Source organism: Nicrophorus vespilloides, unplaced genomic scaffold, assembly GCF_001412225.1.
Source record: "Nicrophorus vespilloides isolate i.1.1-1 unplaced genomic scaffold, Nicve_v1.0, whole genome shotgun sequence".
Lineage (NCBI taxonomy): Eukaryota > Metazoa > Arthropoda > Insecta > Coleoptera > Silphidae > Nicrophorus > Nicrophorus vespilloides.
This window is the reverse complement of record NW_017097500.1, coordinates 149,294-160,950: the sequence shown is the minus strand read 5'-3', so window position 1 is coordinate 160,950 and position 11,657 is coordinate 149,294. Positions and strand designations below refer to the sequence as shown.

The following is an 11,657-nucleotide window of genomic DNA, read 5'->3' as shown; positions in this document are numbered from 1 at the left end:
TGTTATTAGAGACAACTGATTTGATGTCTCCTCTGGACATTACCTTTTATTGGAAATTATTAGCATTCCATAACAACCTGTTTAGTGCTTTTTTTGTCAAATATAGATTGTACATCCAGAAATCTTCTATTTTCAAATAATTAACCTTGACCTTAATAATGAATGGATTCATTTAATTCAAAATTTTAAGCGATTGTAAAAGTCCAAATTTCTAATTAACCAAAAAGCGTTACATTTCGCACACCTCAGTAATTGCCCTAATTGAAATTTAAATGTAATAATAAAAAAGCATATAAAAACCAAAGATTCAGAACATTTACTCATCATTTGTGTATTAACTTCAGTTACGAAATGTTGACTAAAGTGAGCTCTACTTTTATAAATCAAATTTCATTTTTAATTTGTTTCGATTCTTTTTTAGTTAATAGTATTGTTCATATTTTTAAATCATGTGGAATCTGGAAAATATGGAGAACATCAAAATACACCTGGACTTTTTCTGGAAAACAATACAGTAAGTTTATTTAATTTTTTTATTCAGTAATAAAATAAATTTGTTTCTTTCTTATACAGAAATCACATAAAGCAGTTAATAAAGAATATAATAATGAACATAAGAAATTGAGATATCAAACGTTAACTAAAGAACAATTAGAGAGTTATAAAAATAAAGTATCTGAAGAACATGTTTACACCGAGGCTTGGGAAACGGCCAAAAATAATATAAACTATTTGCAAATCCTCAAAGACCTAAATATTCCGAAAGACATGTACGAACCATTCATGATTTGTATCAATAACAACGCTGCAAAACACGAATTACCATCGCCTTATTCTAACGTAATTGGTTCAGGACTTCAGAACACGGAAAATTACAAGGAATATGAAGAAAAACAGTTGAAAAACGAAGACAAGTTCACTATTGCTGATACATATAAAAATAAACAAATTAAGGAAACAGCAACAAATATTTACGTTCCACAATATGGAGAAAATGAAGAAATCGGTTACGAAAATGCGAATAAATTTTATGATTCACAAATCAGACAACGTCAGAGAATTGACAATGCAGAAAACCAAAGATATCAAGATTTTATTGGTAATAACAAATTAAAACATGAAACAACTAATATTCGTCAAGAAGGCGTAAGTAAAGTGAAAATTGATCATCTTAATATAGAAAACGAACGTACTAATGTAAATTTTGCAATTAAACCAAGTAGTAATCAATATTTTTATAATTATGTACCAGACGTAAGTAATGTTAAAGATAGCCAAGAATCTACTCAAGACACTGGAGATACAATTAGTCCTTACAAATTAACTCAATTTAAACAAACTGAGATGAAAGATGTTAAAGATGTTAAAAGCGAATATCCAGAAAGTTATCAATTATATTACAGTTATATATCGCCAATGGATGATCAGTTTGAAGAAACTTTAGAAAATGATAAAAATCCTGAAATTTCAAGAGATGTTAAGATTCAAAAAGAATTTAAAGCAAATCAAAAAGACATTTCAACTCATGTTAAACAACATTCACGAGATCAGTTGAGTAATGAGGAGAAACAAACAATTATGGAAAATGTCGAAGCAGTTGACCCTGTATCGAAAAACAAAAATAATGTATATAAACTTATTAGAGAAATTATAGTTAAACACAAGAATCCACATGGATCTCAAATAAATGAAAATATTAAACATAAATTATCTTCAAATAATTTGGAAATAAATAATAATGATGATGATAAAAACAATAATAATTATAATATAGATATTGTTGAAGGTCCACGTAAACTAGTCTATGAACTTGAAGCAGAAAATTATTCGAAAAATAATCATAAAAATCGAGAAATTAATTACAACCTTGAAAATGCACGTTCACAATATAAAAACAATCCAAGAGATCAATATGAGGAAATTATGAAATCGGAATCACTTGAAAATAACAACAATAATTCCGATAGTGAATCAAACAGTTATGTGTTTTTTTATAGAAATATTGTAGGAGATAAACAAGCTCCAATGGAATACAACAATAAATATCAGACTGAGAAAAAAGAAAGTGATTTATCATTGGACAATGGGAATTACTTTGAAAATGAAGAATATTTGGATGATAATAATACTCCACAACCAAATTTGAACCAAAGTCATGATTATGATCAAGTATCAAAATATGATGAAATAAAGACACATAATTCAAATGCAAAGAATGAGATTAACGCACAATTTGATGAAACTTTATCTTCCAAATATAAGAACAAGAAAAACCAAGAATCTACTAGTCAAAATCATGAATTTGTAATTGATGGTCAATACAATTTTGATCAAAAATCGTCACAAGGAATTAAAGAAAGTAATAATTATTATTTGGAAACGGAATTAGCTGAAAGATTTAAAGTGAAAAAGCCGATAAATGAAATTAATTATAAACAGCAAGAAGTGATTAATAACAAAGTCAAATCAAGTAATTTTAAAGTAAATACTCGAGAAATATTAACAAATTTTACTCCAAATGATTTTATATACGAAGACCGGATTTCTGGTACAAATTACAAACTTGTTACGGATCACAAGTACGAAAATAAATCAACACATCTAATCAATAATGTTGAAACAGTTGAAAATAAAACAACGATCAAATCTTTGAGAGAATTACCAGTAAGATCATATAAAACAGATTTAAATAATCAATATCTGAAACCAAGTTTATTACTGCAAAAGACAATTTTAAAATCTCAACCTTCCACTGATACTTATCAATATATTTATAATTTGAGCCCAAATCCAACAACTTTTGGACAATATAATGAAGAATACAATTTGGATTTAAAATCACATGAAACAGATTTGCTAAATCAAGATACTCTGAAATCGCCTATAACAAATGAAGGACCAGAGTCAAGTTTAGTTGAAAGTTCTAAAATTGAATTATCAGAAATGTATTCACAAGAAAATGAATCAATTAAAAATAATATAATTAGACAAAATCAAAGAAATAACATTAATCGTATGAAGCACCGAAAGCCACTTAATAACAAAGATACTTCTTTGAATAATGACGATATTCAATTACATAATCATTACAATTATGAAGCTGGAGAACAAAATACAGATAATATTAAAGTCGTAGACAATAACGTACCGATTCATCCAAGAAATGTGCAAAGAAGGAGAAAACTTAGGAGAAGAATTAGGTATCAAAGCAAACAGAGCCAAGGTAAAGGTCAACGACAAAATATAACAAAACAAATGATTGAAGGTTCTTCAATTCCGAAGCCTCGATCCACGAGAATTAAGCATACTCAAAATACGGTTAGAGATGCAACAACTGATGATGAAATAAACACATTAGCTGAAGTGACTACAATTAGTACATTATCTGAACAATTTGCTGAATTTGGGAAGAAGTTAGTTCCCAGAGAGAAGTCCCAAACTAAGTACCAACCTGATGAAAATAATAATAAAAGAAATCGTCAACGAATCAGACCAGAAAGAATAATTTCTTATTAAATTGGTTTGAAAGCCAGAATTAAAAGTATAATTATTTACATTTTAATTAATTCTGTATGTAAATATTTATATTATTTTTTGTCAATACAGATTGTTATTATTATAACTAAATTATTTTAATAAATATATAAAATAAAATGTTTTAAAGTAAAAAAAAAACTTTAATTAAATAAATGTATGAACAAATCAATTATTTTGAAACAATCCTAATATTTCCTATAGTTTCATGAATCATATTCAATCTATCCCTGATTTTCGTCAAACGATCCTCATTTTCATTGGAATGAATAACAACATCAGTGTGATCTTCGGTGGGCATTTCAGTTGGTTCTAAAATGCTCTTAACCACGTACTCTATTTGCATAATAACATCATCGGAGACAAACCTAGTGCTATTATCTATCGGATCCTTTCCACTAAAAAATACGTGGTTCGCTCTAAGTTTTTCACTTTTAGGTTTCATCATGGCTAAAGTAATCCTAGCCATTAATTTCATTTTATCCTCCACGATTTCCTTTCTCATAGCTTTATTCGACAACATCTTAAAATCCTTATCCAGTTTAATAATAGATATCGCGACGAGTCTCATAACTAGCATTTTATCATTGGTCATGGTGAAACAATCTGCGTATCTTTTGCAATACTCTTTGGGAGTAACTTTCTCCTCCTCAAACTCATCCGAGTTGTTGTCATCATTGTCGTTGCCGGCTCTCAATCTTAAATTGATATTCTGTCGTTTACACACCTCCCTGTAATAAACAGACTCATCTTTTATATGATCTAATATAGTGTACTGCAGAGAACGATTGGAAAAATAAATTTTTGATTCCTCAAAACCGATTATAATAATCGTGCAGTAGATCGTGGTGAAGAAAACCGAAGTTATCATGAAAATGGAATAAACCAAATATATGGTGGAACCATACGTAGACAATCCTTCGTGGTCAAAATGATCGAAAAAGTTCAGAGAAATCAAGAACAAAGTCGTGATTGTTTGTGGAACAGTCTTGAACAATTCGTAGCTATCTCCAAACATTACATGCAGATATAAAGCAAACATGATATAAATAAAACAATGATAAATCAAGATAATAAATATATCCAAAGCCATTCGTCTTATTGTCCTTTCCATGATTTGAAATACTTTCGCAAAACGAAGAAACTTCCACAAACGTATCGTCGCCAGCGCCAAGAGTGTTGCAGTTATAAAAACATTAGCTCGACCCACCATCACCAGTGGGAAATAATTCACGAAATGATTATTATTCGATGTGCTAAGTTCATTCATAAGCCTCTTTATGATTTTGTGCCGGTAGAAAAACAGCAATATCATGATGACACCTAATATAAATAGAATTATATCGAAAATGTGCCAAAAATCTTTGAAGAATCGTTTCTTCTCTTTCACAAATAACACAATGCTGCGCCCGATCATTATGATAATAGTAATTATAAACAGTAAACAGCAAATAGTTACAATGATTTGTATAAACTTGGTAGCATACAAAAGGCGTACGGTGTAAACCTACAAAAAAAAATCAACTATTAATACTACAACTATTTTTTTTTGTTACATACTTCTTCTGAAGCCACAATGCGTCCAGACAAATCCCTCTCAATTAACACTTGAACCATGTTAAAAATGTTATAGTTTACATTGTACGTCCAAAAATCTATTATCAAAACTTTCGTGTTTATATCGATCCAGTTTGCTCTCTTTAAGTGAGCTATTAGGTAATACGTGTTGTATATTGTTCTTCCCAGATTTTGGACGTAACCAGTTCCGTCGTATAAACCAAGTTTACCTGTAACAGTTAATTTTTCTATCGAATCACAAGATTGATTAACAAATATTACCTAGAGATATTGTGTTGTTTGCGCCATCATCGTATTTCCATAAACGAAACGTGGGATTATCGTTGCTGCATAAAATCGGCAACAGATCCAATGGGGAATATCGTTCGCACACTTGTTTCCTACGTTGTTGCCGCAATTTAACTACACCCAATATCTTTGTATTGAAATCAATCATTTGGCCACCATCCTTCAAGAAGAACTTCCCGTACCAATGAACTGGATGTATATTTTGCACCAAGGTTTTATTCAAATAATCATAAATGCTACGATACGCTCGAAATGAACTTAAATACTGATTCGCTCTATATAACACAACTTACTCTTGAATTGCTTTGATTCTTTTCAACGAAAAATCGTAGTACTCGTTACCATCGAAATGCGAATCCTCGGTAATCTCCACAAGACTACCTTGCATCATATTGTACATCGATTTACTGCTCAAATAATCTAAATCACTGTAACCAGTGAACGACACCACATACAGTATTAACAAGTAAATCAGAAAAATACAAAAATCGTGGAACAATCTCGTCACTTCCCATCGACTGTTTTCCAGCAATGCCATTTTCTGAAAACGCAAACTGCAAACAACAAATTTAAATAAAATAAATATCACACCTTCCACAGATCCAGCTCCCATCGTCGATAATGAGCTTGGAAATACGGCCTTAGCAGAGTTTCACCAAACAATTTAAAGAGAGTTTTACGCTGCATCTCGATTTCCCTCAAAATCCCATTGAAATCATAATAAGTCTTCGTCACCTTTCAAACATAATATAAAAAAAATGTAGCTTGTTTAATCATCGCATGAAATTTACCTTGGAAAATCTGTGCATTAATATATTGTAAACGATCAGATAGATATTTTCAAATATGAAAATACTCATGACAATCGACGAGTAAGTGCTGAATATCCAATAGAAAGCTGTGTTTTTTGTTATGAAATATCCAAATACCAAGAGGTAGGTCATGCACAGTGCAATCCAAGTAATAAGGATACACCACACCAGCTTTGTAATGATAACTGGATATCTTTTATCCACGTTAAAAAACGAATACATGTCAACCCTGTTGTAAGAATTCCTTAAACGCATAAAGCTCAAGTTTAGTTTCGTACAAATATAACATAATTACCTGAAGAAATATACCATTGGTAAATTGATGGTACAAGTGATTAAACTGATGCTGGTAGGAATTAGGATTAAATCAAAATCAAAGTTGAACTCGCCGTGTCCAAAAGAATCGGATGTAGACAACGTTGGTGGGGATAACAAAAACATCCCGAATGTATAAGTTGTCATGATCATTGACAATAGTACTGTGAGTCTCTGCGGATAGGACAGAAAATGATCGTGAGACCTGCGTAAACAAATATATTATTTAAACTTTTGTTTATGATTTACTATGTACTTTGCAAATATATTCCAAGTATGTTCTCCATCCACGTAAAATCGAACTCGCTTATGTAAATTACTTATAGTATTCCTAATTTCCTTAACTTTCGCAGGTACAGTATATTCGATTGATCTCTCGTCTCGCAATGAAAACCACTTATCCACTTGAAAGTTCCATTCCTTGTGTGTTTGCAAATCGATTACAAAAATTTCCTCGCAATACCTGAATATCACAATTAAATAAACGTGATCTCATTATAATCTTATTAAAATAAACCATGTGGGACGAATTCCTACGCCATCGAACCAAATTTGCATGTACTTAATTTCTCCTAAATGTTTTTCGCACGTCAAAACTAACCAGTCTTCGCCACCTCTCTGCAGCAACATTTTATTCGGATCCGGGTAATTCAATACGTGCGCCTAAAAACGAAAATTTTATAAAATGTTTTCATTGATAATTCCAATTGATTAATACTAAAGTAGCGCAGTTTTCAGCGAACAGTTGTATCATAACGTTCGAGGTAGTTCCAGCCGAACTGATGTTACCAGTTTTTACAACCAAAAGATATCCGTATCGGTCATTTTTCAAGTTATCACTTAAAAATATTATTTTATCCTAAAAATAATCAAATAATTTCATTAATTAAATTCACAATATTCATGCAAACCTTATGCACAGACGACTTTGATCTCATGTCAGAGAAGCCAAGAGCAATGCAGTATAAGAAGAAAACAACGGCAACATGAATAAAAATGATGAAGGTTGTGTCTTTCTTTATTTTGAAACTTATCTTTGAAACTGTGCTCAATTTAGTTTTCAAGTTGCTACTCCTTGCACCAAACAGTGAGTTGTGAGTGCAATCGCACTTGATTTTTGTTGCTTCCGGCATCATTGTGATCTAAAACCTCGAACCTGTAAATTATCTATAAACTATTACTATTTACCTTGCAATCAGCATCGATCCAATTATGTACATGTTTATCGTACATCAGACATTCTTGTTTAACAAAACCAACAGTGTATGAAAGTGAAACATTTCCAACGTCACTCTAAAAAAATAAATATGTAAAACCTTAAAATTAAATTAACTTTATATACCTGAATCATCTTTGGATGAGGTAATATTGATAAATATATAAATCTGTCGTACAATTTATTCAGTTTATAAGGGCATTGTATCTGGAAAGTTCGATTATTCTTCCCATCGACGGTGTAATTAAGTTTGCGAAAATCAGCTAAAGTCGTTCGCCTATTGTTCGTGAAAGTTATCTAAAAGAGATGTTAATTTGAATTTAGATGGAAACGATTGCATAATATACCAATAGCGTTTGATCTTCAGGCATACTGAAGAAATCCACGAAACACACACTATCCTTCGGCAAATACATTCTGTGTACATTAAATCCATTGTATTGCATATCTGGATCCTTCCAAGACGATACATTAGATATTGTTGAGAAGCTAAATGTTAACTTCTCGATCTTCAAATCTATCAAAGGAAGTATTATTGAAATGCTGGCTTCCACCGGAGTCATGGTATGTCCATCCATAACAGCCACTTCCACAATTCCTGTTGAAATATTCTGACTGGTCGTGAGGGCGTCCCCAGAATAAGATGCAACCTATAAACATATTATTCAGTAGCTAAAATAGACAATAAATTAATTTCTTACATGTACAGTCAAAGACCTATCTTCAACAGCTTTGGAAACACTGTTAATAGAAACAACAGCCTCTCCAATCTCAATTTTCTTTTTATGAACTAATTTCCCTAATTGATTAAACACGATAATTTTACTATTGTTGTTTGTCTTTTCACGTTCTTCCCCATCTGTTAGTGTTAAACCTGTGACTTTCGACGATTCTAACAGTGTTTCAATTGCATCCTCCTTTACGTCGTTCAGCTGAAAACGACAAAATTATCATGTTGAAGTGAACTTTCTATCATAGATTCTCACTTCTGCATTAACAATACGTTCTTCGTAATTCGCATAGTCTTCTTTCACCGTCGGCTCGCTGACCACTTCAGCCGGATCTGTTACGCCAAAAATAAACTCTTCCTCTTCTGATTCCTCTAAAATCACATCAGCGCATTTCCTCACTTCCCTAAATCAAAACACAAATTACAACATTATAATAATAGTTTAGATGATTATAACTCGTTGATGATTTCTATAGCATCCTCTTTAATGTTAACATAATTGGAAGCCGCAAGATCGGAGTATTGGTTCTTCGCAATCTGCTTGCACATTTTTCCAAGATCCGTGGAAAACATATCATAGTGCTTACTGTGTTGAAAAATTGGCAAAATACTAGCAATTTGTTTGTAGCTGTAAATACTGTCGACAGAAATCTGCAAAAGTATTTGTAAGAAAGAAATAAATTTACCAATTAACAATATGCGTTACTTTATTTAAACTGTTGATGATATTTTTATACGCATTTCCTACAACTTTGTCAGACAGTTTCGAATCTATCATATCCAATATTAAGCTTTGCGCTAATTGTACGGCTCTAGAATAATCGCCTTGCTCGCAATTCTGATCGATATTATCCAGAAAGGCAGAAATTTCCGTTTCCTTAATGTCTTTTGATTCAATCTGAAACGAAAATGTTAATTTAAAAATCTTATTAAATCTTAAAGTCTACTTTAATCTTTGGCAAATCGATTTTGTAATTTGAACCGTCCATATCGGTTCCCACGATCTGTATGAGCTGCAACGGTTGATTCTTTATAGCACCAATAATCAACGAAAATTCGGTATAAGCCGTATCCAAGAGTAAGCTACCTGAATAAAAGTAATCTGATTTTATATAACTACTATTAATAGATAATTTATATATTACTTAAATTATTTTTCTCTTTCACTTGAAACACGCTATATCTGTGCGGATACATCTTAATTTCTTTCGTATCCTTGTGAGTGCAGGTGACTTGAAACACAGTAACAGAGGAGATTCCTTCCCTAGGTTGAATATCGCATGCAGGCGATTTTAGCGCAACCTGCGTTCTCAATTCGTATAAACCCTGATAACGAACTTCCAGATTCGTTCCCATTACGTAATAAACTTTTCCATAGTCCAAGCTATCTTTTGGAATGTAAAGATCTACCAAGTTTTCAGTCTTTAATCCCGAAATCTGCTGCGATTCCTTTCCCTTTATGAAAACCTTAAATTTCGGTGGAATCTCAGCAGGAAATCTCTCACATTTCAGTGTGCAACTAAATCTCAAGTGTGTAAGGACTTTAACATTCGTTAATCTCCTAGACGTTACATCGCAATTCTTTAAACATCTGTGAGAAGTAACTGTTAGTAAATTTAATTTATTTAATATTTGCACTTACTCGAAGATTACTTGCGTTGTCAAGTTATTCACAAAACTGACGATTTGCGTTCGTTTCAAAGTGGTATCTTCATATTTAACATTAGCCGTATATTTTATGGTAGTGTAACAACCCAAGGCAGGTAATTTAATAATCAGTTTAAGACCTGAAATTATGTAATAATCGAAACGCTTACATATCGTAATGTTAAATTTACCTTTGACATCGGTCGGACAATCTGCAAGCTTACACATCTCGGACTTAACGCGATTGCAAACATTAGTAAACATGCTATCAATTGGATGGCGTGTATCAAAATTTTTGCTTTTCGCAATGGTAATCTCGTAATTTTTACTTTCGACATATTTTATGGGACCTTCCGGGAATATGATTATAGGAGGTTCTGTCATAAATTTGAGAGTGCACTACAACAAATCTACAATATTTACAATTAACATAAAATCCTACCTACTATACCTTTTCATTCAAACTTTTCGCTCCTCTTTTTACCTCGACAGATAACGTAAATTTACTAGAATAACTAATCTTGTTTGGTGGTATCATCAGAACTGTCTTTGACTTATAATCATTTGTATAATCTAAAAGATCGTTTGTCTCTGTAAATACACTTACTTAATCAATATACAGTAATATCATAAGATAAGTATTCATTCACCAAGGTCCTGTAATTTCCATGAAATCAATAACTTTTCTTTAGCACATTGTCCCTTAATATCCAATCTTTCGTAATACAGGAAATATGTATATCTGATGTTTTCCTCATCTTTTTTACTGGATTAATAAAAAAAGTAATAATTTTAAGTCAGTTCTTTTTGTACTACAAATTATATATAATCAAGGTGCATGTATATATCACTTGTTTTTATTGCACTTGTTTGTCTACTTTGATTTACTGTTATGTAACAGAAGCATTACGAAAATGGTAATAGAGGAATTGAATGTATATACCATTAATTCCAATGGGAAACATCATTGTTCTATTAACATTTAAGTTATGTAACCGCAATAACATGGCTAGTTCATGCGTCTATTGCTTCTGTTATTATTATGGAAAACCCCTTGAAATTTACGTAATTAATCTTTATTATTTATGAGACATATTCAATCATAAACATTAATTACTAAATCGTTGTTTACAAATAATGTTTAACTATAAATGTTACTTTGTCTTTTTGTCAATAATATAATTAATACCAGTATTTTTTTGTTTAATAAAATGTTTAAATGAATACCAGTTTTCCAATTGTATTTTAAGTTCATTTTTGCATTCCTCTCGTTTCTTTCGAATGATCGGAAAATCTATAACAAGTAGATTTGTAAATTAAATGTGGTTCGTTCTTGATGTCTCACCCATAGAAGTATTTTGCGCGGAAAACTCCGAAGCAGGCAGAAGTAACCAAAAGAAGAAAAACCACATTATCCAGTCACTTAATACAAATCGGAATGACATACATACGTTTTGTTTTAAACGTATTTGTTTTTTTCAAACTTCTATGATCGTAATATATTTAAAACAATATTTATTTAATATAAGTACATAAT

The 11,657-nt window shown here is 31.3% G+C and overlaps 1 protein-coding gene across 1 annotated transcript; it reads right to left on the bottom strand.

The window, feature by feature from the left end:
• Positions 1 to 3,706: 3,706 nt before the first annotated feature.
• On the bottom strand, positions 3,707 to 7,471 carry LOC108560260 (location of vulva defective 1-like). The gene is made up of 11 exons (XM_017917722.1): positions 7,439 to 7,471; positions 7,246 to 7,386; positions 7,045 to 7,190; positions 6,784 to 6,990; positions 6,508 to 6,732; positions 6,192 to 6,456; positions 5,992 to 6,135; positions 5,694 to 5,941; positions 5,374 to 5,636; positions 5,095 to 5,321; positions 3,707 to 5,041 (listed from the first exon to the last, which is right to left on the bottom strand). The coding sequence occupies exons 1-11, from the start codon at positions 7,463 to 7,465 to the stop codon at positions 3,707 to 3,709; spliced, it is 3,228 nt and encodes a 1,075-aa protein (XP_017773211.1). The 5' UTR covers positions 7,466 to 7,471.
• Between the last annotated feature and the right edge of the window lie 4,186 nt (positions 7,472 to 11,657).

Bases quoted from the DNA above. Each gene is read 5' to 3' on its own strand.
- LOC108560260 (XM_017917722.1), bottom strand. From the start codon at position 7,465: ATGAGATCAAAGTCGTCTGTGCATAAG. The intron at 6,991-7,044 runs GTTTATTTTAAT...TGTGATATTCAG, and splicing joins GTAGGAATTCGTCCCACATG to GTATTGCGAGGAAATTTTTG. The intron at 6,457-6,507 runs GTAATTATGTTA...TATGCGTTTAAG, and splicing joins CCAATGGTATATTTCTTCAG to GAATTCTTACAACAGGGTTG.